The sequence below is a fragment of the Lactuca sativa genome, unplaced genomic scaffold (genome assembly GCF_002870075.4).
Source record: "Lactuca sativa cultivar Salinas unplaced genomic scaffold, Lsat_Salinas_v11 Lsat_1_v11_unplaced_36, whole genome shotgun sequence".
NCBI classification, from domain to species: Eukaryota; Viridiplantae; Streptophyta; class Magnoliopsida; order Asterales; family Asteraceae; genus Lactuca; species Lactuca sativa.
The window spans coordinates 9,154-33,039 of record NW_026440226.1 but is presented as its reverse complement, the minus strand read 5'-3'; the positions used below and the strand labels follow the sequence as shown (position 1 = coordinate 33,039).

Below are 23,886 nucleotides of genomic sequence, written 5' to 3'. Positions count from 1 at the left end.
TTCACTGATCACCTTCATAAGGCTCTCATTGATGCCAATATCACTACCTTCTTGGATGATGAAGAGATTGAAACAGGGGAAGATCTGAAACCAGAACTAGAGACTGCAATTAAGGCATCTCGGGCTTCTGTTATTGTATTGTCTAAGAATTACGCTTCTTCAACATGGTGTCTGGATGAATTGGTGTTGATCCTTGAGCAGCGTATGACATCCAACCATATTGTCATCCCCATCTTTTATCATGTGGAACCCACCCATGTCAGGAAGCAACAAAGTAGCTTTGGAGATTCAATGGCTAAGCATAAACAGACAATGGACGCAGAGACAAATGCAAATAAAAGAAGTCAATGGGCTCAAAAGATGGAGCGATGGAATAAAGCACTTACACAAGTTGCTGATTTAAAAGGGAATGACGTAAAAGGAAGGTAACCACTTTCTTACCCATATTTCCATAATCCTTCAATTTTCTTTCATTAACACATGAATGTCGGTACCACCTTAAAATCATAGTGTCTTTTCTGATAATTAACTTCTCTTACCTTTAAGAAGTAAAATATTACCTATAACTGGCATGTTTTTTCAAACACACCACAGTGATAGTTATGATGGTCCTGTGTAAATGCAGTGAAGTTAGGTTGCCCATTAGTGAAATCTGGTATCACATTGGCATCTTTTATCTTATTATACATAAATATTTATGACCTTACACATTGGATACTTGTATGGTTAGAACATAGAAGTGTAAGCACACTATGCTTTTAATGTGAAGGACTTGATTAAAATTAATAGCTATGATATAATTAAATCTCCAAATCTGGTTTGTTAGTTTTGTGGTTCATATAAAATCAGATTTCAGGTTAGAGACAGAGTTCATTGAAGAAATTGTGAAGGACATCCACCATAGATTATATGTACCCTTAAGGAGCGTTAAACCACAACTTATTGGGATGAAAGATGATATTAACTTCATCACTTCATGGTTGAAAGACGGATCCTCACATATGGCAGACATACTCACTATTTCAGGTATGGGTGGGATCGGGAAGACATCTTTAGCCAAGCATGTGTATGGGCTATATTCTCATGAATTCCACAAAAGCAGCTGCATTGAAGATATTAGTAGGATATGTGATGGAAAGTTTAAGTTGCTTGATTTACAAGAACAACTGTACAGTGACATTTCAAAAACAAGTTCAATTAAAGTTCATGATGCTTTGGTATATACCTCAAAGATAGAGAATGTTGTAGCTCGTCAAAGCGTGTTTCTTGTTCTTGATGATATTAGTACGATTGATCAGTTGGATGCGTTACTTGGAAGCAAAGGTTTTCACCCTGGAAGCAAAATCATTATAACCACAAAGGACAAGCATTTGACAAAGAGTTGTGCACTATTCAAAACAAACATTGAACCCATGCATAAAGAGCTCGTGCTTCAAGGCTTACATGAGATCAAAGCATGGCAACTTTTGTGTCTCCATGCATTCAAATGCAATTATCCCAAGAAAGGTTACAAAGAGGTGTCATATAAGCTTGTGAAGTATTGTCAAGGACATCCATTGGCTCTTGAAGTATTGGGAAAATCGCTATATGATCGAGATGTAACTTATTGGGAAGGGTGCATAGAAGGGCTAAAGAAAGAAACAGATTCTCATGTAAATAATGTCTTGAGAATGAGCTTTAATTCCTTGCCATCCAAAAATGATAAGGACTTGTTTAAGTATATTGCTTGTTTTTTTGTCGGAAAAGATAGAGATCTTACTGAAACAATATTAAAGGCATGTAATATAAACATAAGATCTGGAATCCCAAATCTCCTCGACCGATTCCTTCTTTCTATTGGACGGAAAAACGAATTGAAGATGCATCAGTTGGTTCAAGAGATGGGAAGATTCGAAGTACATCAAGAATCACTTGATAAGCCATGGAAGCGAAGTCTATTATGGTGTCATGAAGAATCATTCAGAGTGTTGAAACGAAAAAAGGTAAGAGGCCATGTATGCTTTTAGTAGTGTGTATATCAAACATATTTTGTATTGCCTGATTTATTTATTTGCATCATGTTTCTTATTAGGGTAAGGGAAAACTTCTAGGCCTTACCCTTGACATGCACATGCTTGAGAAAGAAAAGTTGGATGTATCATATGAGCTGAAAACAGATGCATTAAGTAACATGGATAATTTGATGCTACTACAACTCAATTATGTGCACATGAACGGGTCTTATGCAAACTTTCCAGAGGAATTAAGAGGCTTGTGTATGCATGGGTTTCGTTTAAAGTCTATACCTTTAGACTTGCCGATGAGGAATTTGGTTGCTCTTGACATGTCGTATAGCAATATTGAAGCATTTGTCGGCTGTTATAATAATTCACAACGGCTTGAGAAGAGGCAAACGGTAAATTATCTTCATTTATTATTCATGCATCTTGAGTTGATGAAATTTGTTACTCTTATAACTTATTTCCATTTCTACAGTTGGATGAGTCGTGTTTAAAAGAGAAAAGGTTGTTTGGATCATTGAAGATTCTTAATTTAAGTTTCTGTAAACAACTCCGTAGTCTTGGTGATTTTGACCAACTTCCTGCACTTGAGAGGTTAATCGTTAGACATTGCATTGGTTTGCTCGAGGTTTGTGAGTCAATTGAGAAATGTGTTGAACTTCTCTTCATTGATCTGAGCTATTGCAAGAAGCTTGAAAAACTTCCAAGAAACATAGGCATGTTGAAGAATGTTAAAACAATGTTGCTAGATGGTTGTAGTCCCGGTGGATCTCGAATCCAGAATAGGGGTATGGATGCACTGGAATTGGGCAAGGCTGACAACATTCACATAAATACAAGAACCTCTTCCTCTGCCTTTGTGGGTGCTATACCAAGTGATTTGAAGTTGTTTACAATTTATTTACCAAGGTCTTTAGTAAGTTTGTCACTCGCATATAGTAATTTGTCCACTAAATCCTTTCCCACGGACTTGAGTTGCCTATCCATGTTAAAGGAATTATATTTAGATGGCAATCCTATAAATTCCATGCCCAGTTGTGTGAGAACCCTTCCTAGGCTTGAGATGCTTAGTATGCAACAGTGTAAAAAATTGAAGTCAATTGAGCATCCTCCACGTACACTAAGCAAGTTGCTCTTTCCTGTTGATGAGCGTGTTTTACGCAAAGTCGTTTTTGATCCAAACATGTCCCCACTAGATTTGTTAAGAAGTTCGATGGTTTATTCAGGTTTGTCATATGAAATTGAAGGCATTGTGAAAATCCAACCAATGGTAGGTGTGGAGGAGAAGGTATTACGTAGCTTGGGCTGGAGTAATTTAGACTTCCTTAACGAAAGGCACTTGGGAGCTAATTCTTGGGAATCTGAAACCCAGGTTTATTTTAGTTTATTGTTTGTCTCTATGTGAATATGTATAATATGCTTCTTATGTTGATTAATTAAGGTGGTTGTATTTGGCAGCAGATGTTTTATGAATTTGGAATATTCAGCACAATGTATGAGGCGGAGGAGATGCCGAGTTGGTTTAGGCATAGAAGTGTGGGGCCATCAATATCTTTTACCATCCCACCATCATCTCCAAACAACCTCCTTACAGGACTCAACTTCTGCTCTCTGCACACATTAAAACCTCCTGTTGAGTGGTGGAATTGTTTCCCTTTTACGCCAATGATGACAATTAGTAATATAACAAAGAACCGCATGTGGATATACGAACGTTGCTTTGACAGGGGTATTTTATCTAGAGACTGTTGCGTGTTGTTAAGTCATTGGATGTTTCGGATGAATGAGATGGAAGGTGGTGACCACATTACTATTACTGTTACACTGCCGAATTATCGAGTTGTAAAGGAGTGTGGGGTGAGTCTTGTGTATGAGGATGATGGAGTGAAGAAGGATGAAGAAGAAGATGTGTTGGGTTATTACAAGTCATGGAATCACATAATTGGTGGAGATCTCTCTCCTTTTCAGACAACTACAGGACAATTCATCCTAAGAAACCGGCAGTTTTTTACACGTGGCATTGTATTGTCTCCCTATCATCGAAAATTCGTTCCAGACGGCCCCGACATTCAAGGTAGATGTGATTTTTGTTAAATATATTTTTATTCTCATGTCTTATGTATAATGACCTACCTCACCCATCACCCACTTTCTTTAAATAGATGGACAATGACCCATTTATTTATTAAATCTTTTAAACAAATGGATAATATGACCCAGATCCACTCATTTATTATTGATTTAATTGACCTATAAGATAAGATTTTGATTTTATAAAATATATAAAATAAAATTTGTACTTTTAATTTATAAAATGAATAGACCCAAGCATTGATTCGTCTAGTCTACAGCAGGAGGTCCAGGAAAGCCCATCAAAATAGTTGGGATCAAGTTCAGTCCTTACACTCTTAAGAGAGTTTTATTTTTCTGTTTTGTCTTAATAGAATTCCCTTATGGGTGAAGCACTATCTTTATGTTTGGTTTGGTATGGAGTGCTGGCATCCATTTTACCCTACGTTGAGGAGTATTTCAGCTTTTCATTTTCTAGAAGATTGTTAGCTAAGAAAATTGTAGTAGCAAAAACTATTGGAGAGGCCCTTCCTCTTGAAAGAATGGGAAACCCCTATTATATATATCATTCATTATCGGTTACTTGTTTCTGGTTGTGAATTTCCTGCTTATTCTCTTTACTCTGTGGGAGCTTATCAATACAGTCAATTGATTAAGTCTTTCGATATGTTGGATCACATAAATATATCTGGACCCAAAACGACTACTTTGTCCAAGTAGGTTGTTTGTGAACAATGATTAACATATCACTTTTTATCTGTTTTCAGCAAAAAAGGAAGATTGTTGGTTCAGAGCTTTATCCCCAAGGAAGCCTGGCATAATTGGTGGGGCACATGAGGTATACTTTTTGACACCCAAACCCTTTCTCTCATCACTTGAACAAAGGCTTACACAACCAAATATTAGGAATCAAAGTACTCCATTGGTTTGGGGGTGTAACAAAATAAGAGGAATTATGACCTTGCAATGAACACTTGAAAATGCCAACATTAAAATTTTGAATCATTTTCTGTTCATACCATGTCTAGACACAATGGGTCAAAATCTTGGATAAAATTCTCACCACTCCTGTACTTGATATGCAGTTGAGTCCAATTCATAGAGTCATCATGTTCAGTAGATGTTGTTCTTGAGCAAATTCTATGTTAATAACAAACTATTGCAATTAATTTGGAAAACAATATGAAATAGTTTTAAGCATATTCCTTGATTTTAAGGAATCTTATTGATAGATTCATTCTTAGGATAGAACCAAGCAACATGTTGAGAATGAATAAAATGCTTCAAGAGTTTGGAAAGAGATGTATCACTAGGAATCATTAATTCTATTGTATCAAGAAAATGCAACATAATATTTACACTTCCAACTAACTATCTGTTTTCGTAGCATTTTGTATTATATCTTGTGTACTTACATAACTTTTAAAAATTTCTTATTTTTTCCTTTATTTGTAGGGTGAGGGGGAATCTTCAAGGTGTCATTCTTCACATGAAAAGGATTGAGAAAAAGAGGCTACATGGCATGAATAGAAGATGAATGCATTCCGCAAATGGGTAACATAATGCAATTGCAACTCAATTGTGTAACTCGGAGTTATATCCTACTTTTCCAGAAGTGTATACTAACTAGCCTGTATTGCAAAATTATACACATTTCAAATTGTATGGTATTTTCCAACGACTCTTTTAAGCATAGTTGTTAAAATTAAACACTTCTCAAATTGTGTGCTGTTTCCTGATCATAATTTGAACTGAATTTTTGGTCTCAATCATTGGCTTATCAACAGTGTCCAACGTGTATGGGCTCAAAATCTCAAATCCTTTATAGGATTCTATAAATCAGCTACAGTCTACATCAGTCTGACACGATTCTTGATAGAAGCTCATGAACAAGCCCATTGTATATACTCCACTCCTTCAAGATTCCCCTGTTGTACTTGTCGGATTGAAGGCAGCTCACTCATACTACTAATAACACCTTTCAAATTCCCCTGAAGCATCCCATTGAGGTTAAACCTCCTGATGAAACATGAAACTTCCTCTCTCCCATTGAATTAATTAGCCATGGAAACTAACACAGATTGTATCCCTAGAATAAACCTAACGCCCCTAACCTCTGTCATGTACAGCAGCCATCAGCTACCATCATTTGACCTAAAACAGCTAGATTTGGTTGGGATAAATTTCAAAAACGAATAATAGTTTTTTTTAATATTTATATATTTAGAATGGCGAAGAAATAAAATTAAAACTGGAAGGGTACAGAGACGATTGAAATAGAAAACAGTAATAGCCAACCTAATTTGAATACAACACAAAAACCAAAACTAATGAAGCAAAACTAATTAAATGATGTGAGTAGATGCAATGCAACAGTTGAACAAGGAGGAGATGTACAAAACGCAGCAGCAATTAGCCAAAGCTAGTTATTGGAGACAATAAACCACTTAAAGCAACTGGAGAATGAAAAACAATGAAAGCGACCCTATTTGAAAACTCTGAATTGCATTCAGTGCACCACCACTTTAAAGTAATAATATCCACACCACTAGTAATCCCCAAGAAATATTCAGAGCACCTGAAAAAGCAACCTAAAACTACAATAGAACTTGCACCAAAAACTTGAAGCAGCTCCAATAAACTACATGTGTCAAACAACTCCAAATGACAGCTCCAATAACTTTTTCACTCTTGCAATACTCTCAAGTCTCAACATAGAAAACATTTGAACCTCTCATTCCTAAAACCTGTACATAACATTAACAAGTTACAATATGTTCATATAATTTTTTTTTTGGAATTTTTTTTTATGAAATAGACATCAAAGAACATCCACACCCTTCTTTTCTATTACTATAAATATAAGAAAACAAGGTCTTACATCGGTGTTTTAACATCTAATTAGCTATGTGGATATGGGCTACAAAGATTTGATATTACATAATGTTTTTGTCAACATACCAATCAAAACCATGTTTGTTTTGATGACTTCCAAAACCACAACCCTTGAAGATGGATTTAAGAAAAATTATAGCCATGGATGCACATTCTAAAATATAGATTTGGATTTTTTTGCAAGTACGGGTTGTGGGGTTTAACTTCGATTTCATATTAATTTGTTTTTTCCTCAACTTCTTATAAGATTTAATGAACCAAAATGAATATGAAGATGATTTTCATACCATAATCGATTTATGGGTTTCAATTTTCTTTTGAGTTTTCATATATTTTATGATTTAGTAAATGTTGAATGGACATTTAAAACGAGCTTAAGTTTTCAAATTTTACATCTAGTTTCTATTTTGTGATTTTGCATAAGAGAATAAGACTGTTTTGGATTATCCTTTTGTATTTTCTAGCAATCTTATTCTCTAAAAAATAGCAAAATATAAAGGAGTATGGTAGTGGGTGCTGGTGGCGGTAGTAGGCTGACGCGGACCCAAGAAGTTTTAGTAGGGGTAGCACCAAAAAAAATTCCTGATTATATATATATATATATATATATATATATATATATATATATATATATATATATATATATATATATATATATAGGAGTAGGATCAAATGAGAACACCAAAAAGGTTGAGAACGCGAGAACAAAGTATATTCATTTGTAATTTCATATATTCATTTGTGGAGAAATGATAAATTTTTACGCCTTTAATTTCAATTGAAGAGAAAAACTATATTCATGTTGATTGTGCGTAAAAAATTATCATTTCTCCACAAATGAATACATGAAATCACAACTGAATATACCTGTTCTCGCGTTCTCAACCTTATATATATATATATATATATATATATTACATTTTAAAGTTAACATCTTTGTGTAATCATTTTTTAAACAATTCATCATTTTTCAATCTTAGCAAACATACGCGTCGCTCGTTAAATCATCACCCACTTTCATCACTACTACGAAGTACCAACATTCAATTTCCAAAAAAAAATATTAAAGTTTTAAAATTCATAGTTGAATATTTAAACCTAATTTCACCAATAACATAAATAAATAACAAATGAAGAATTAATTGATTAATTTTAGGATTTCAATTTGAATAAGTAAATTAACTAAAGTGTTAAAGATAAAGGTAATACTTTATTTTGCTAGTGGGAAAAAAGCCTAGCTTTTGAGAGGAATGAGCAAGTAGGAGAAAATGCCAAGCTTTTGTTATTTATGGTGTGGACTTGTAGTGAAGGAGGGCAGGAGAACTCATTTTTTCCCTTATGCTATTGAAGAATGTCATATGCCTTTTTAGTAATTGATTCACACGTAATGGCCTTAATTGGCTAATTGATTCACATAATGGGCTATTTACTTGGATTTTTTATTTAGCCAATAGTGAGATGTTTAGTTGGATTTGCATTAGGTGCACATTAGATCAAATATATAAAATCCATTTTTTTCAAACTTTTGAGGAGATATTGAGGAGTAGTACTTGCTATCCCTACCAAGTAACTACATCCACCATTGGTGGTAGGTGGGATGGGGTTGGGGGTTTACATATAGGGGTTCACATATAACAGAGGAAAAAATGAGACATGACAAAAGAAGGTTAAAAAAAATCTCTTTATAGTTGAACTTAAATGAAAAGTTTAACAGATTTGGTAAAAGTGACAACCAATGAAAGAAATTAAGACTATAAGGATGGATGGTTGTGTGTCGTTTTTTAAACTTGTCCTCAAAGTGAAATTTTCACTAAACGTCAAGGGCCAATTTGTAATTTAGTCTTCCATTCCAGAAAAAATAAATAAATAAATAAGGAAATTCAAAAAAAGCAAAACCTTGTTTCTTTTTTCTTTTTTGGAAAGAACCCTGAAAGCCTCCGATCCCAACGCGTAAGAAAACACCAACATTTACGTTGTTTATTTATAGTCTCTCGCCCTCTCCCTTCCTTTCATAGTGGACTCCTGCTGACTTACTGCTCAACTTTCTTGGTCGTTGTCTCTGTTCATTTTTCCTCTGCTTATCGCCGCTTCAGGTTTTTATAAACTCTGCTCATCCTTACAGGTTAGTTTTGCTTGTGTAAGAATTTCACGTATCAATCACAGATCATTTGAATTTTCATAAACAGGTGATTAAAATTTTGTTTATTTCAGCTATATTTTTTTTTTAGTTTATATATCAGTTACAGTCCAGTACGTTCTTGCTTGAAGTCCAGAATGATGAACAAAACTTTGAGCACGCAGACTGGGAAATTCTCGGATTCTTGAAAATTGCCTCCTTAATCACTTTATATTTTGAATTGATAAACACCATTTTTACATTTGATTCTTTTTTGAATGATGGTATCTGTTCCTTAATCGTAAGCTAAACACTCAAAACCAACAAGCTTCAATATTCGATTGTCATAATTCTAGATTGCCTGTTGATGTTCCTCTTGTTCAAAACTTGCGGATCTGTCAAGACAAAATTAGGATTTTGCTCTTTCTGTTTGAAATTAAGCTGGATTAGGTTTATGTAATTATGTTTGGAGGTACAAAACTGATAAGAAATTTCTTTGTAGATTTAAGACATATGATATGACATTGGTCAGCTAAGCTGATGTCATTTGTGACTTAAATCATTCATACCTTCCGGTTTCAAGTGTTTAAACTTCTTCCATAAGTTGTTCTACTTCTGATACAGAAAACAGTCTTCAAGTTCTATGTTGTGAAACTTCACATTTCTTGGTTATTTGGTGGTTAATTGGGTCAGCTGATAAAGCTTCAGTTTTCACTTCCAAGGATGGTATCAGAGCTTCGGAATCAGCCATTCCATCTTTTGGCGATTCCATTTGTAAGGGTATGATTTCTTGATTCTTATCAACATGGTTGTCTAAACTAGTTGTTTGAGGAGAATCCAGATAAGATTTGATAATCCCACATCCGGAATGGGATTAGCCGCTGACCTGGCAATCATTTCTTCATTCTTATCTTGAAATGGAGATGGAATAGCTTGGAGGAAATATAAATCCCAAAGTCTTGAGTTCAGAATCCCAGGAAATACCTGTTTGTTGTAGGGTTCTGTTGTAGTCTCTGACCTTTTTGCCCTCAAACAACTAACCCTTCATGTAGTTCGCCTCCTAGGATAGCTGAAACAGCCTCCATAACAGTCCTCTATGGAAAAAAGAAATGAAGTTCCAAAAATTGTATAAATGAAAACCTTATAGTTGATGCTAAACTTCACTGGAAAAGAAACATTACGAGGGAATTTTCAACCATAATGTAAATGAGTTACATGAGAGAGGAAACTTACCATGATTATCTCCATTGCCACTCTTCTCATGAAACAAAGGAGTCTCTGTTAGACACTTTGTCTTGACTGTATATCTGTTTTCTATTTTTGGTAAAGTGGCTTTGTTTTACCTACTAAAAGAACCAACAAAATGATATAGTTACACAGAGGGCTGCATGATCTAACTTTTAGGCTGCATTTGTCAAGCTAGATATACTTTCAAGGGCATTTCAGTTATGAGGATCAGGAGGGCATTTACGTCTTTTTCATAAACGAGAGACCAAGAGATAAAAAATTTCAATTTAAATAACTCACATGGCAATATAATATTATTTTACATCAATACTTTGCTGTTAGCAGATGAAATTTAAGTTGCATATTAATCAATAATTTGCTATTATGCAGAGGCATTTTCTATGGGTCCTGAGACATTAAAGAACAAGTGAAGAAAGCCGGTGAAACCAACTTTCATAACTAATAACATCTGTGGAGGAGTTTGAGAGCTTACTGAGAAGCGTGAAGGATCATCAACCTGTAATTTGTTATGGTGGTTCTATCTGATCTTCCAGAAGGTTCTTCATCAACTGATGATTATAGTTCATCAGCCCATGTTCCTACTTCATCAACTCATGGTCATAACTCATCAGCTCATAATCATAGATATGATGTATTTTTAAGTTTTAGAGGTGTTGACACTCGTCATAGTTTCACTGATCACCTTCATAAGGCCCTCATTTATGCCAATATCAATACCTTCTTGGATGATGAAGAGATTGAAACCGGGGAAGATCTGAAACCGGAATTGGAGAGTGCGATTAAGGCATCTCGGGCTTCTATTATCATCCTGTCCAAGAATTATGCTTCTTCAACATGGTGTCTGGATGAATTGGTGTTGATCCTTGAGCAGCGTATGACATCCAACCATATTGTTATCCCCATATTTTATCATGTGGAGCCCACACATGTTAGGAAGCAACAAAGTAGCTTTGGAGATGCAATGGCTAAGCATAAAAAGACAATGGAGGAAGAGACAAATGCAAATAAAAGAAGTCAATGGGCTCAAAAGATGGACCAATGGAATAAAGCGCTTATTGAAGTTGCTAATTTAAAAGGAAAGGATGTAAATGGAAGGTAACCACTTTCTTACCCATATTTCCATAATCCTTCAATTTTGTTTGATTAAAACATGTATGATAGTATCATGTTCTCCCAATGCATGTCAATAAGTTTCTTTAACATCATTTAGTATACATATATTTGATGTATTAGGATATAAATTTCACACATTTATTATGCATTTTGTGCTTCATTATAAGTTACTTCATTTAGACAAACTATTTCAATTATTTTGTATGCTTTCTATTAAAAAACAAGATTTAAAGGGTTTTCTATGCATCTACTATTAATTATACCATACCACCTTCAAATCATAGTGTCTTGTATGATAAATAACTTCTCTTACCTTCAATTAGTAATTACCTATAACCGACACTTTTTTTTCAAACACGCCACAATGATAGTTATGATGGTCTTGTGTAAATGTAGTTAAGTTAGGTTGTCCATTAGTGAAATCTGGTATTACATTGGCATCTTTTATCTTATTATACATAAATATTTATGACCTTGCACATTGAAACTTGTATGGTTAGAACATAGAAGTGTAAACACAATATCATTTTAATGTGAAGGACTTGATTAAAATTAATAGCTATGATATAATTTTGATTTTGGTTCTTTGGACAAATTAAATCTCCAAATCCAGTTTGTTAGTTCTGTGGCTCATATAAAATCTGATTTCAGGCTAGAGACGGAATTTATTGAAGAAATTGTGAAGGACATCCACCGTAGGTTACATGTACCCTCAAGGAGTGTTCGACAACAACTTATTGGGATGGACTATGAGATTAAGTTCATAACTTCATGGTTGAAAGATGGATCCTCACATACGGCAGACATACTCACTATTTATGGTATAGGAGGGATTGGGAAGACAACTTTAGCCAAACATGTCTATGGGCTATATGCTCACAAATTCCACAAAAGCAGCTGTATTGAAGATGTTAGTAGGGTATGTGATGGAAAGTTTAATGGGTTGCTTGATTTACAAGAAAAACTAAGCAGTGACATTTCAAAAACAAGTTCCGTTAAAGTTCATGATGCTTCGGTATACACCTCAAAGATAGAGAATGCAGTAGCACGTAAAAGGGTGTTTCTTGTTCTTGATGATATTAGTACGCTTGATCAGTTGGATACGCTACTTGGAAGCAAAGGTTTTCATCCCGGAAGCAAAATAATTATAACCACAAAGGAAAGGCGTTTGATAGAGAGGTGTGCACTATTCAAAACAGACATTAAACCAAAGCATACAGAGCTCTTGCTTCAAGGCTTACATGAGACCGAATCATGGAAACTTTTGTGTCTCCATGCATTCAAATGCAAATATCCCAAGACAGGTTATGAAGGGGTGTTTTATAAGCTTGTGAAGTATTGTCAAGGACATCCATTGGCTCTTGTAGTATTGGGAAAATCTCTATATGATCGAGATGTAACTTATTGGGAAGGCTGCATAGAAGGGCTAAAGAAAGAAACAGATTCTCATGTGAATAATGTCTTGAGAATGAGCTTTAACTCTTTGCAATCCAAAAATGATAAGGACTTGTTTAAGTATATTGCTTGTTTTTTTGTTGGAATAGATAGAGATGTTGCTGAAACAATATTACATGCATGCAATATAAACATAAGATCTGGAATCCCGAATCTCCTCGACCGATTCCTTCTTTCTATTGGATGGAAAAACGAATTGAAGATGCATCAGTTGGTACAAGAGATGGGAAGATTTGAAGTACGTCAGGAATCACTTGACAAGCCATGGAAGCGAAGTCTATTATGGTGTCATGAGGAGTCATTCAGAGTATTAAAACAAAAAAAGGTAAGAGGTCATATGTGGTTTTAAAAGTGTGCATGTTAAAAACATTGTGTATGGTCTTAACTTTTTATTTACATTATGTTTCTTCTTAGGGTAAGGGAAATCTTGTTGGCCTTGCCCTTGACATGCGCATGCTTGAGAAAGAGATGTTGGGTGCATCATATAAGCTAAAAACAGATGCATTAAGTAAGATGGATAATTTGATGCTACTACAACTCAATTATGTTCACATGAATGGGTCTTATGAGAACTTTCCACCGGAACTAAGAGGTTTGTGTATGCATGGATTCCATTTAAAGTCTATACCTTCAGAATTACCTATGGAGAATCTTGTTGCTCTTGACATGTCATATAGCAATATTGAATCATTTATCGGTTGTTATAGTAATCCACAACGACTTGAGAAGAGGAAAAAGGTAACTTATCTTCATTTATTATTTTTCATGCTTAGTTGAATTTCACCACCATTCTAACTTCTTTTAGTTTTTATAGTTGGATGGATTATGCTTAAAAAACAAAAGGTTGCTTGGATCATTGAAGGTTCTTAATTTAAGTTTCTGTAAACAACTTTGTAGTCTTGGTGACTTTGACCAATTCCCAGCTTTGGAGAGGTTAATAGTCAGAAATTGCACTGGTTTGCTTGAGGTTAGTGAATCAATTGAGCAGTGTGTTGAACTTGCCCTCATCGATCTAAGCTACTGCAAGCAGCTTAAAAACCTTCCAAGAATCATAGGCATGCTAAAGAAGGTTAAAACAATGTTGCTAAATGGTTGTAATCTCGGTGAATCTCAAACTGATAATACAAATTTAAATATGGATTCACTGGACATGTGCAATGCTAACAAAAACATTAGCATACGCACAAGAACCTCTTCCTCCGCCTTTGTGGGTGCAATACCAAGCCGTTTGAAGTTGTTTTCAGTTTCTTTACCGAGGTCTTTAGTAAGGTTGTCCCTTGTAAATAATAATTTGTCCACTGAATCCTTTCCTATGGATTTCAGTAGTCTGTCCATGTTAAAGGAATTATATTTAGATAGCAATCCTATCCATTCCATGCCCAATTGTGTGAGAACCCTTCCTAAGCTTGAAAAACTTGGTATACGAGACTGTAATAAATTGAAGTCAGTCGAACATCCTCCACACACACTAAAAACAATGATGCTCTATTCTTATCCCGATTCTTTAGAAAAAGTTGTATTTGATCCCAAAATGTCTCCCCTCCAGTTATTTCATAGTTTAAAACATTACACACCTGGGTCGTATGAAATTGAAGGCATGGTGAAAATCCAACCAATGGTGGGTGTTGAGGAAAAGGTATTACGTAGCTTGGGCTGGATTAATTTACTCCATAACAAAAGGAATGGGGGAAATAATCCTAGGGAATCTCGAATGCAGGTTTTGTCTGGTTAACTGTCTTTCTTTATTTGACTACATAAAATACTATAATATAATCATTTAATTAAGATGTTTGTATTTGGCAGATGTTATATGAATTTGGAATATTCAGCACAATATATGAGACAGAGGAGATGCCGAGTTGGTTTATGCATAGAAGCCCAGGGCCATCGATATCATTTACGATCCCATCATCATCTCCAAACAACCTCCTTACAGGACTCAACTTCTGCTTTCTGCAGACAAGGAGAGTTTTGTATGAGAGGCCTTCAATTCTACTTCATCATTTCCCTGGTTCACCGATGATCACAGTTAGTAATATAACAAAGAACAGTATGTGGATATACGAACATTACAGGATGCCATTTGGTGTAGGGCGAGTGTGTAGGGTGGTGTTAAGTCATTGGATGTTTGGGATGAATGAGATGGAGGTTGGTGACCATGTTACTATTACTGTTACGCTGCCATATGATGAACATGTAAAGGAGTGTGGGGTGAGTCTTGTGTATGAGGATGATGGAGAGAAGAAGGATGAAGAAGAAGATGTGTTGGGTTATTACAAGTCATGGAATCATATAATTGGTGGAGATCTCTCTCCTTTTCAAACAACAACAGGACAATACATCCTAAACGACAGGTGGTTTTTTACACATGCCATTGTATTGTCTCCCTATCATCGTAAATTCGTTCCAGACGGCCCCGACATTCAAGGTAGATGTGATTTTTGTTAAATATATTTTTATTGTCATGTCTTATGTATAATGACCTACCTCACCCATCACCCACTTTCTTTAATTACATGGATAATGACCCATTTATTTTAATACATATGTCATAACTTAAATCTTTTAAACAACTGGATCATATATACTATTGATTTTATTGACCCATAAGATAAGATGTTGTTTTATAAAAATATTAAAGATAAAAGTTGTACTTTAAATTTATAAATTGCATTGATTCGTGTAGTCTACAACAGGAGGTCCAAGAAGCCCATCAAATTAGTTGGGATCAAGTCCAGTCCTTATCACCCTTGTTTAGCTGCAGTTAAGAGTTTTATTTTTCTTTTGTATGTTAATAGCATTCTGTTATGAGTGAAGCACCATCTTTAGGACAGGGGGCAGCCTTTTTGGTTTGGTATGGTGTGCTGGCATCCATTTTACCCTACCCTGAGGACTATTTAAACTTTTCATTTTCTAGAAAATTGTAGTAGAAAAAGTTATTGGAGAGACCCTTCCTCTTGAAAGAATGGGAAAAAACCCTAATAAATCATTTATTATCAGTTAATTGTTTCTGGTTGTGAATTTCCTGCTTATTCTCTTTACTCTGTGTGGGGCTTATCAGCACACTCAATTGATCAAGACTTTTGATAAGTTGGATCACATAAATATACCTGGGCCCAATACGACTACTTTGTCCGAATGGATTATTTGTGAATAATGCTTAACACATAACTTTTTATCTGTTTTCAGAATACAAGGAAGATTATTGGTTCAGAGCTTTATCCTGAAGGAAGCCTGATATAAGTGGTCGCACACATGAGGTATACTTTTTGACACCCAAACCTTTTCTCTCTTCGCGTGAACAAAAGGCATACACAACCGAATATTAGGAATCAAAGTTCTCAATTGGTTTAGGGTGTAACAAAATAAGAGAAGTAATTATAACCTTTCATTGAATGCATTAAAGTGGAAATATTAAAATTTGGAATCATTGAATACTACAAATATCTGTTCATACCATGTCTAAACACTATGGGTCAAAATCTAGGATTGAATTCTCACCACTCCCTGCCACGGTTTTGGGGAATGGCATCACCTGTCATGACTCGTTTTTGTATCTAGAGTCTCCTAGAAGGAGAGCGTGAATTTGTATATAGATCTATACTGGATTGACTATCCTACACCTTGCTATTCACTACAGTTGGACTTGCAAGTCTACGGGTGCCAAATGTCATTTCTTCCGATGTCTTTCATCGTCGTGTTATTAGTTGATAGTATGGTGCAATCATATCACATTATACCTTAAATAACAATTGGTTTAAGGTAGATAGTACAACAGTAGTTACTATAATACAACACTACAGTACTATTATTATTTCCCCATTACATTCAAATTGTGATCTTCTTACACAAGCGGTAATGTAGAAATTATATTTTTGGTTAATGATAGTCACACTTGGGAAAATACACACTTTTACAAGAAACAAACATACAGAACATTTGATGCCTTGGTAGAAGGCTAAGTTTAATAGAAAATATAGGATTTTCTAGGAGATACAAACATTTACTACAAACAATTACAAACTTATACATCAAACACTTACAAACATTTTCATACAAACAATGACACTAAAATGCTTATGAACTCACCAGCTTTAAAACTGATAAACTCTTTTAAAATTTGGAATCATTGAATTCTCACCACTCCCTGTCACAGTGTAATATGCAACTAAGACCAATTTATAGATTAATAATCTTCAGTAGATGTTGTTCTTGGGTAGATTCTATGTTAATAACAAACTATTACACTTTGGAAAACAATATGAAATTGATCAAGCATATTGCTTGATTTTAGGGAATCTTAATGATAGATTCATTCTTAGGATAGAAGCAAGCAACATGTTGAGAATGCTTAAATTGCTTCAAGAGTTTGGAAGAGATGTGTCTCTAGGAATCATTAATATTGTTGAATCAAGAGAATGTAACAGAAACTTTTACAATTTTCTTACTTTTCCTTCTTATGTAGGGTGAGGGGGAATCTTCAAGGTCTCATCCTTCATTCACATGAAAAGGGTTGAGAAAGCTAGAGAGGCTACATGGCTGGCATGAATAGAAAATAGATGTATTCGGCAACTGGGGGAATCTTCAAGGTCAATCATATGCAAGTCAATGAGCTATATATGTTACTTTTCCAGAAGAATTAAGATAATATATACCAGCCTCTACTGCAAAATTAAACACATTTTGAATTGTATGTTATTTCCCCATGATTCTTTTAAGCATAGTTATCAAAATTAAACACTTCTTGAATTGTGTGCTATTTCCTTATCATAATTGGAATTGAAAATTTTGTCTCAACTCTCAATCATTGCATTATCAACAATGTCCATCGTGTCTACGGACTCAAAATCTCAAATCCTTGATAGGATTCTATACTTTGTTTGGGTACTATGTAAAATTAGCATGCTACACCTTAATATACTAAGACTCTGATTCAGAGTTGTGTGAGGTAACTAAGTAGGGAGTCCTTTGGCTCCGCAGTCGGGCTGGGACCCGGTATTTCAGATAATTGGTGAACGAACTGAGACCAGGAGGTCTCGTTAGATTTTGGAGAGCAGCCATGTGGTAGCATACTGCTTCAAGCAGTTCAGTGTTTCAGGCAGTTACGTGTTTTAGGCAGTTCAGTATTTCATGCGGTTCCGTGTTTCAGGCAGTTCAGTGTTCAGGCAGTAAGTGTTTTAGGCAATTCAGTGTTTCATAAATTTCAATGCTTCGGACAGTCAGTGTCTCAAGCGGTAATGGTAACTGAGGATCTCATGTATGGTAAGTGTAATAGATTGCTGAGTAATGCTAAGTTACCCACCGCGGGGTTCATCTATAATGATTCAGTATGAGTGGTCTATTAAGGATTCAGATCATCTAGAGACAGCAAATTTCAGACAGAGTACATGTAATCTTGTTGCGAGGTATTTGTTCACCTTAGGAATTTAGGGCTTTACGAAGATTGTCACGACTACCCTAGGAAGCCTAGGGTGTGCTCAGGATAGTGACCATGTTACTTGAGTGGTTCGGCGCATAAGAGATGGTAAGGAATGATTTCGAGGACAAAATCTAATTTAAGTGGGGGAGAGTTGTAACACCCTGTTTATTTATTAGATAAAAAATTAATTAATGAATGAATACTAGCCCTAAAATAAATAATTATATTTCAAAAGTTGATCTTGAGGAGCTAATTGTCACCCTTTAAGAGATTGGGGGTTAAAAGTGTAAGTTCCAGATTAGTTTTTTAAGTATTTAAGAAGGCAGGGGCTAAATGGTAAGTATTATACTCGATTTGTAAAGAATTTTAAGGCTGAGGGTTAAAAAGGTATATTGGGGATTTATGTTGAAAGAAAAGGAGGGTGGAGGGGCTTATCTTGCCATTATGGAAAACTTATGTATGGAGGCGGGTATTTAAGGGTTCAAACCCTAAACCTAGTGCAAGAAACTACATCTGCCATCTCCTTTTTCATTCTGGTAGCCGCTGCTACCATTGGAGCCTCCTCAGCCACCATTTGCGTCACCAAGCCCGACAACCCAGTCCCGCCTACTGTATATGAGGATGATGGAGAGAAGAAGGAAGAAGAAGAAGATGCATTGGGTTATTACAAGTCATGGAATCACATAATTGGTGGAGATCTCTCTCCTTTTCAGACAACTACAGGACAATACATCCTAAACAATATGCAGTTTTTTACACATGCCATTGATTTGTCTCCCTACCATCGTAAATTCGTTCCAGACGGCCCCGACATTCAAGGTAGATGTGATTTTTGTTAAATATATTTTTATTCTCGTGTTTTATGTATAATGACCTACCTTACCCATCACCCACTTTCTTTAAATACATGGATAATGACCCATTTATTTTAATAGACGGATCATAACTTCAATCTTTTAAACAAATGGATCATATATATTATTGATTTTATTGACCCATAAGATCAGATTTTGTTGTTATAAAAAAATATAAAAGCTAAAAGTTGTAATTTTAATTTATAAAATGAATAGACCCAAACATTGATTCAGAAACGGGGACAGTTCTGGTCCCAGGGGTACTTTGGGAAAACTTTCCTAATTTAAAGTTTTGAGTTAGTTTAGGATTCCAATTAGGGTATGGTTGTGTGACCTTTTTAATTAAGTTTTTTTTCAGTCTTTTCAGTAATAAAATTTGGAGAACAAGTAATTTTCCCAGATTTCTTCCTCCCCTGTTTCGCTCATGCTCTATTTCTTTTCTGCACACAGCTGAAGTTTCCATTCTGTCATAATCAAGTGAATTGATATGGTGTGGTGGCATCCATTTTACCCCACCCTGAGGAGTATTTAAACTTTTCATTTTCTAGAAGGTTGTCAGCTAAGAAAATTCTAGTAGCAAAAACTATTTGAGAGGCCCTTCCTCTTGAAAGAATGGGAAAACCCTAATAAATCATTAATTATCAGTTACTTGTTTCCAGTTGTGAATTTCCTGCTTATTCTCTTTACTCTGTGTGGGGCTTATTAGCACACTCAATTGATCACATAAACATTCATGGACCTAATATGACTACTTTGTCCAAATGGATTATTTGTGAATAATGACTAACACATAACTTGTTATCTGTTTTCAGTAGAAAAGGAAAGGTTTTGGTTCAGAGCTTTATCCCTAAGGAAGCCTGACATAAGTGGTCGTGCACATAAGGTATACTTTTTGACACCCAAACGTTTTCTCTCTTCGCGTGAACAAAAGGAATACACAACCGAATATTAGGAATCAAAGTTCTCAATTTGTTTAGGGTGTAACAAAATAGGAGGAGTTATAACCTTTCACTGAATGCATTAAAGTGGAAATATTAAAATTTGGAATCATTGAATACTACAAATATCTGTTCATACCATGTCTAAACACTATGGGTCAAAATCTAGGATTGAATTGTCACCATTCCCTGTACTTGTCTCAGTGTAATATGCAATTAGGACCAATTCATAGATTAATCATATTCAGTAGACGTTCTTGGGTAAATTCTATGTTAATAACAAACTATTGCATTTTGGAAAACAAGATGAAATTGTTTAAGCATATTGCTTGATTTTAAGGAATCTTATTGATAGATTCATTCTTAGGATAGGAATCATTATTCTGTTGAATCAAGAAAATGTAACATAAACTTTAACAATTTTCTTACTTTTCCTTTTTATGTAGGGTGAGGGGGAATCTTCAAGGTCTCATCCTTCAGATGAAAAGGATTGAGAAACAGAGGCTACATGGCTGGCATGAATAGAAAATAGATGGGTAGCCTAATGCTATTGCAAATTCATTATATCCAGAAGAATTAAGATAATATATACCAGCCTCTACTGCAAAGTTAAACACATTTGGAATTGTATAGTTATCAAAATTAAATACTTTTCGATGTGTGCTATTTCCCCATGATTCTTTTAAGCATAGTTATCAAAATTAAACACTTCTCGAATTGTGCGCTATTTCTTTATCATAATTTGAACTGAAATCTTGCTCTCAAGCATTGGCTTATCAACAATGTCCATATGAAAGATGAGAATTCTCGTATCATTTGTTTTTTTTTTTAGAAACAACACTTTTAGGTCGCCCCTTTTTCTACACATCACGATACAGAATAGTATCACATATTAATTTATATATCTTATCTTTACTGTCCTCTATATCTTTTATTGGTACTATTTGTGGTTGCCAAAAGAATATCATATTCTCATTTATTTTCATTTTCCATCTAATCTTGATATCCTATCAAGTTATCAGTAGTATTTTTGCAACAAAGTTAGACTCCACAATCTGTGGTCATTTGAGGCTGAAAATAAATCATCAACATCAACTTATCTGTGGTCTTTATGCACCACTCTCACTTCGTGTTTTTTTCCCATGTCCTCAGTGTCATTAACAACTTGAACATCACATAACCCCATGCCTGATTCCACCTCATTTGAGCTAAAAAAAAATGTTCATCTCCTTACCAACATCTTGATTACAATTGAAGTCATTTAATTGGCCATAACTATCATTCACACTTGCATTAGTACCCTTGCTTTTGGTATCCAGATTGGAGATACAAGGAGTAGAGGCTTTAATTATCTCATATGCAACAACTATAGTAGCCAACCTAATTTGCATACAACAAAATGGCACCAAAAACAAAAATTAAAAAGCAACACCCAAATGGTGAGAGAAGATGCAACATGGCCAAAAAGCAATTAGCCAAAATTATATCATTGGAGACAATAAACCACTTGAACTTGGCCAAAAAGCAACATGAAGGAATTGGAAGCAATGAAAGGATACACTAAACTCTGAATTGGATCGAGTCACCAATTTAAACTAATAATATCCACATCAAAAGCTAGTAATGCTCATGAAATATCCACAGCACCACTTACTTAGAGCATATCAAGAAGCAGAGGGACACAATCAGCAACCTAAAACTACAATAGAAATTGCACCCAAAACTTGAAGCAGCAGCTCCAATAAACTACATCTGTCAAACAACTCCAAATGACAGCTCCAATAACTTTTTCACTCTTCCAACACTATCAATATAGAAAACACTTAAAGATAACTTGAAAATACATCCAATCATGCATATAGGCATACAAGTCCCTGGTCCATTACATAGAATCTGTGAAAAGAATTTAACATGCTCTTCAAACTTATTGAAACAAAGAAGTCTAAACTACAAAAATGGGTTAATGTCACTGTTAGGTAACAAGTTTTTTCGAATTGGTTTAAAAGGTCACTGAAGTTCTTTTTTTTGCATCCTAGGGGAATAATGTGGAATTTGTCAGGTTTAAAAGGTCCCTTTCAAGTTTTCAAAGGGGTAAACCGGTTACCCTTGACTTTAATGAAATCAATAATTGTTTTCCCTCCATTTTCTTTTATCTCTCCCCAAAAAATCATTCTCCTTACCTACAATTCATTCAACTGCTATCCTCGCCACCCGTTTGAGTCAAAAGCTAGATTGCCCAAAAAATTATTCTTTGCTACATATGTTATTCATTGGTAGTCAAATTCATGTTCTTGAACCCCAAGAACACCATTGGACCTCTTTGAGAACTTTTATCGAACACTTGGCATGCGTTCTTACAAACTCCACCTCAACACAAAATCTCTTTGTTGAGGGACCCCATTTCGATTCAAATCACCAAAAAAAAAAATACAACCCAATAAAATCAATATGAATTACCTGATTTCAGATTATAAAAAATCATGTAAAATATGCACCCAAAAAGAGTATGGTTTTTCACTTGCTGCAGAAATATCGATTGATTATCCACTGTGAAGTTATAACTGAAATACCATTCATAAATCTCCATCCTCCACAATATGTATGTGTTTATGCGTAAAGATACAAAGAAAAATTAGAACCCGGAATTCAAACCTCTGTATGTACATTATCTAAATGGATTATACACATTTCCCCATGTCCTCGTTGTCCTTAACAACTTGAACATCACATAACCTCGTGCCTGATTCCACCTCATTTGAGCTAAAAAAACCTGTTTATCTCCTTACCAACATCTTGATTACCATTGAAGTCATTTAATTTTCCATAATTATCATTCACATTGTTGAGTCTATTGGGTTGCGTCATGGGCTCGGTCCATAGCCTAGTTTGAATGCCGGTATTGGGTCTGTCCAACCATGTATAATTTTGTATTAGGGTTTAGTATATAAGCTGCATGCATGCAGAGTTAGAGATTATCGCTTTCATTGTTTTTATTTCATATTTACTGTAAACCCTAACTCGCCTCTACAGCGGGAGTTCTTCATCGAGCTCTGCTGAGGCGTGACTCAGTTTTGAATCATAAGCATAAGTTTGGTTTTATTTTGTGTTCTTTCTCATATTGATCTTAAACTGTTTGATTACTTTTATCGTACTTGTGAAAGATCTAATCGATCTAAGAGTTTTTGAACTCATCAATTGGTATCAGAGCAGGAGACTGTGTATTCATACACACCTCTTTTGTCGAAGAAGTTCATAAGATTTTAATTCCGCATTGATTGATATTTATTGAGTCGTCACTCTTTATTGACGTATCTCATTAATTGTTAATCCAACCCTAACGAAATATTACAAGTCTGATCTTTTACAGGTTATCGATCAAAAGTATTTACAATGTCCATGGACGATTCACAAACCAATCTGATCAATATTTCCAACAACATATGTTCTACAACAAGAATACCAATCTTGTATACGCAAGACTATGAAGTTTGGACGTCTCAATTTGAAGACGACGTGATTGCATCGGAAGACAATGGATATCTAATCTGGGAAGTAATCACTTCAGGCCCATTCGCTCACTCAAGCATGCCAAAGATTGTTAAAACACAAAAAGAATACAATCAGCTTATTAATGACGTTAAAGACATTCCTCAGGATGAAAAAGAGAAGTTTCAGTGCAACATCAAAGCTCTATGGATGATAAGGTTTGCTCTACAATCGGATACGTTTCGTTTAGTTAGTTCTTGTGCTACAGCTAAGGAGATCTGGGATAGATTGA

At 35.0% G+C, this 23,886-nt stretch overlaps 2 protein-coding genes across 7 annotated transcripts; both read left to right on the top strand.

Moving 5' to 3' along the window:
* Positions 1 to 10: 10 nt before the first annotated feature.
* LOC128129539 (disease resistance protein RUN1-like) lies at positions 11 to 5,835 on the top strand. The gene is made up of 7 exons (XM_052767993.1): positions 11 to 425; positions 857 to 1,982; positions 2,072 to 2,395; positions 2,476 to 3,372; positions 3,462 to 4,074; positions 4,838 to 4,908; positions 5,526 to 5,835. Exons 1-7 carry the CDS (start codon positions 205 to 207, stop codon positions 5,571 to 5,573), a joined length of 3,300 nt encoding a protein of 1,099 aa, XP_052623953.1. The 5' UTR covers positions 11 to 204; the 3' UTR covers positions 5,574 to 5,835.
* Positions 5,836 to 8,908: 3,073 nt separating this feature from the next.
* Positions 8,909 to 20,825, top strand: LOC128125833 (disease resistance protein RUN1-like). 6 transcript variants are annotated; one of them, XM_052767996.1, is made up of 8 exons: positions 8,909 to 9,058; positions 9,706 to 9,861; positions 10,699 to 11,424; positions 12,094 to 13,222; positions 13,312 to 13,635; positions 13,712 to 14,614; positions 14,701 to 15,325; positions 15,584 to 16,050. In XM_052767996.1, the coding sequence occupies exons 3-8, from the start codon at positions 10,838 to 10,840 to the stop codon at positions 15,706 to 15,708; spliced, it is 3,693 nt and encodes a 1,230-aa protein (XP_052623956.1). In that variant the 5' UTR covers positions 8,909 to 9,058; positions 9,706 to 9,861; positions 10,699 to 10,837; the 3' UTR covers positions 15,709 to 16,050. The 6 variants fall into 6 exon arrangements, with proteins under 6 accessions (XP_052623956.1, XP_052623958.1, XP_052623957.1 ...); XM_052767998.1 differs by lacking the exons at positions 9,706 to 9,861; positions 15,584 to 16,050 and adding exons at positions 19,983 to 20,053; positions 20,555 to 20,825 and having other exon boundaries at positions 8,942 to 9,087; XM_052767999.1 differs by lacking the exons at positions 9,706 to 9,861; positions 15,584 to 16,050 and adding exons at positions 16,087 to 16,157; positions 17,363 to 17,694 and having other exon boundaries at positions 8,943 to 9,087.
* The last annotated feature ends 3,061 nt before the right edge of the window (positions 20,826 to 23,886 follow it).

What these genes read in the sequence shown, in the direction of transcription:
- LOC128129539 (XM_052767993.1), top strand. Translation starts at nt 205, where the DNA reads ATGACATCCAACCATATTGTCATCCCCATCTTTTATCATGTGGAACCC. An exon ending in AGACGGCCCCGACATTCAAG is followed by an intron (nt 4,075 to 4,837) that starts GTAGATGTGATT and finishes ATCTGTTTTCAG; the next exon opens with CAAAAAAGGAAGATTGTTGG. An exon ending in TAATTGGTGGGGCACATGAG is followed by an intron (nt 4,909 to 5,525) that starts GTATACTTTTTG and finishes CTTTATTTGTAG; the next exon opens with GGTGAGGGGGAATCTTCAAG.
- LOC128125833 (XM_052767996.1), top strand. Translation starts at nt 10,838, where the DNA reads ATGGTGGTTCTATCTGATCTTCCAGAAGGTTCTTCATCAACTGATGAT. An exon ending in GACTTGAGAAGAGGAAAAAG is followed by an intron (nt 13,636 to 13,711) that starts GTAACTTATCTT and finishes TAGTTTTTATAG; the next exon opens with TTGGATGGATTATGCTTAAA. An exon ending in AGACGGCCCCGACATTCAAG is followed by an intron (nt 15,326 to 15,583) that starts GTAGATGTGATT and finishes TGATTCGTGTAG; the next exon opens with TCTACAACAGGAGGTCCAAG.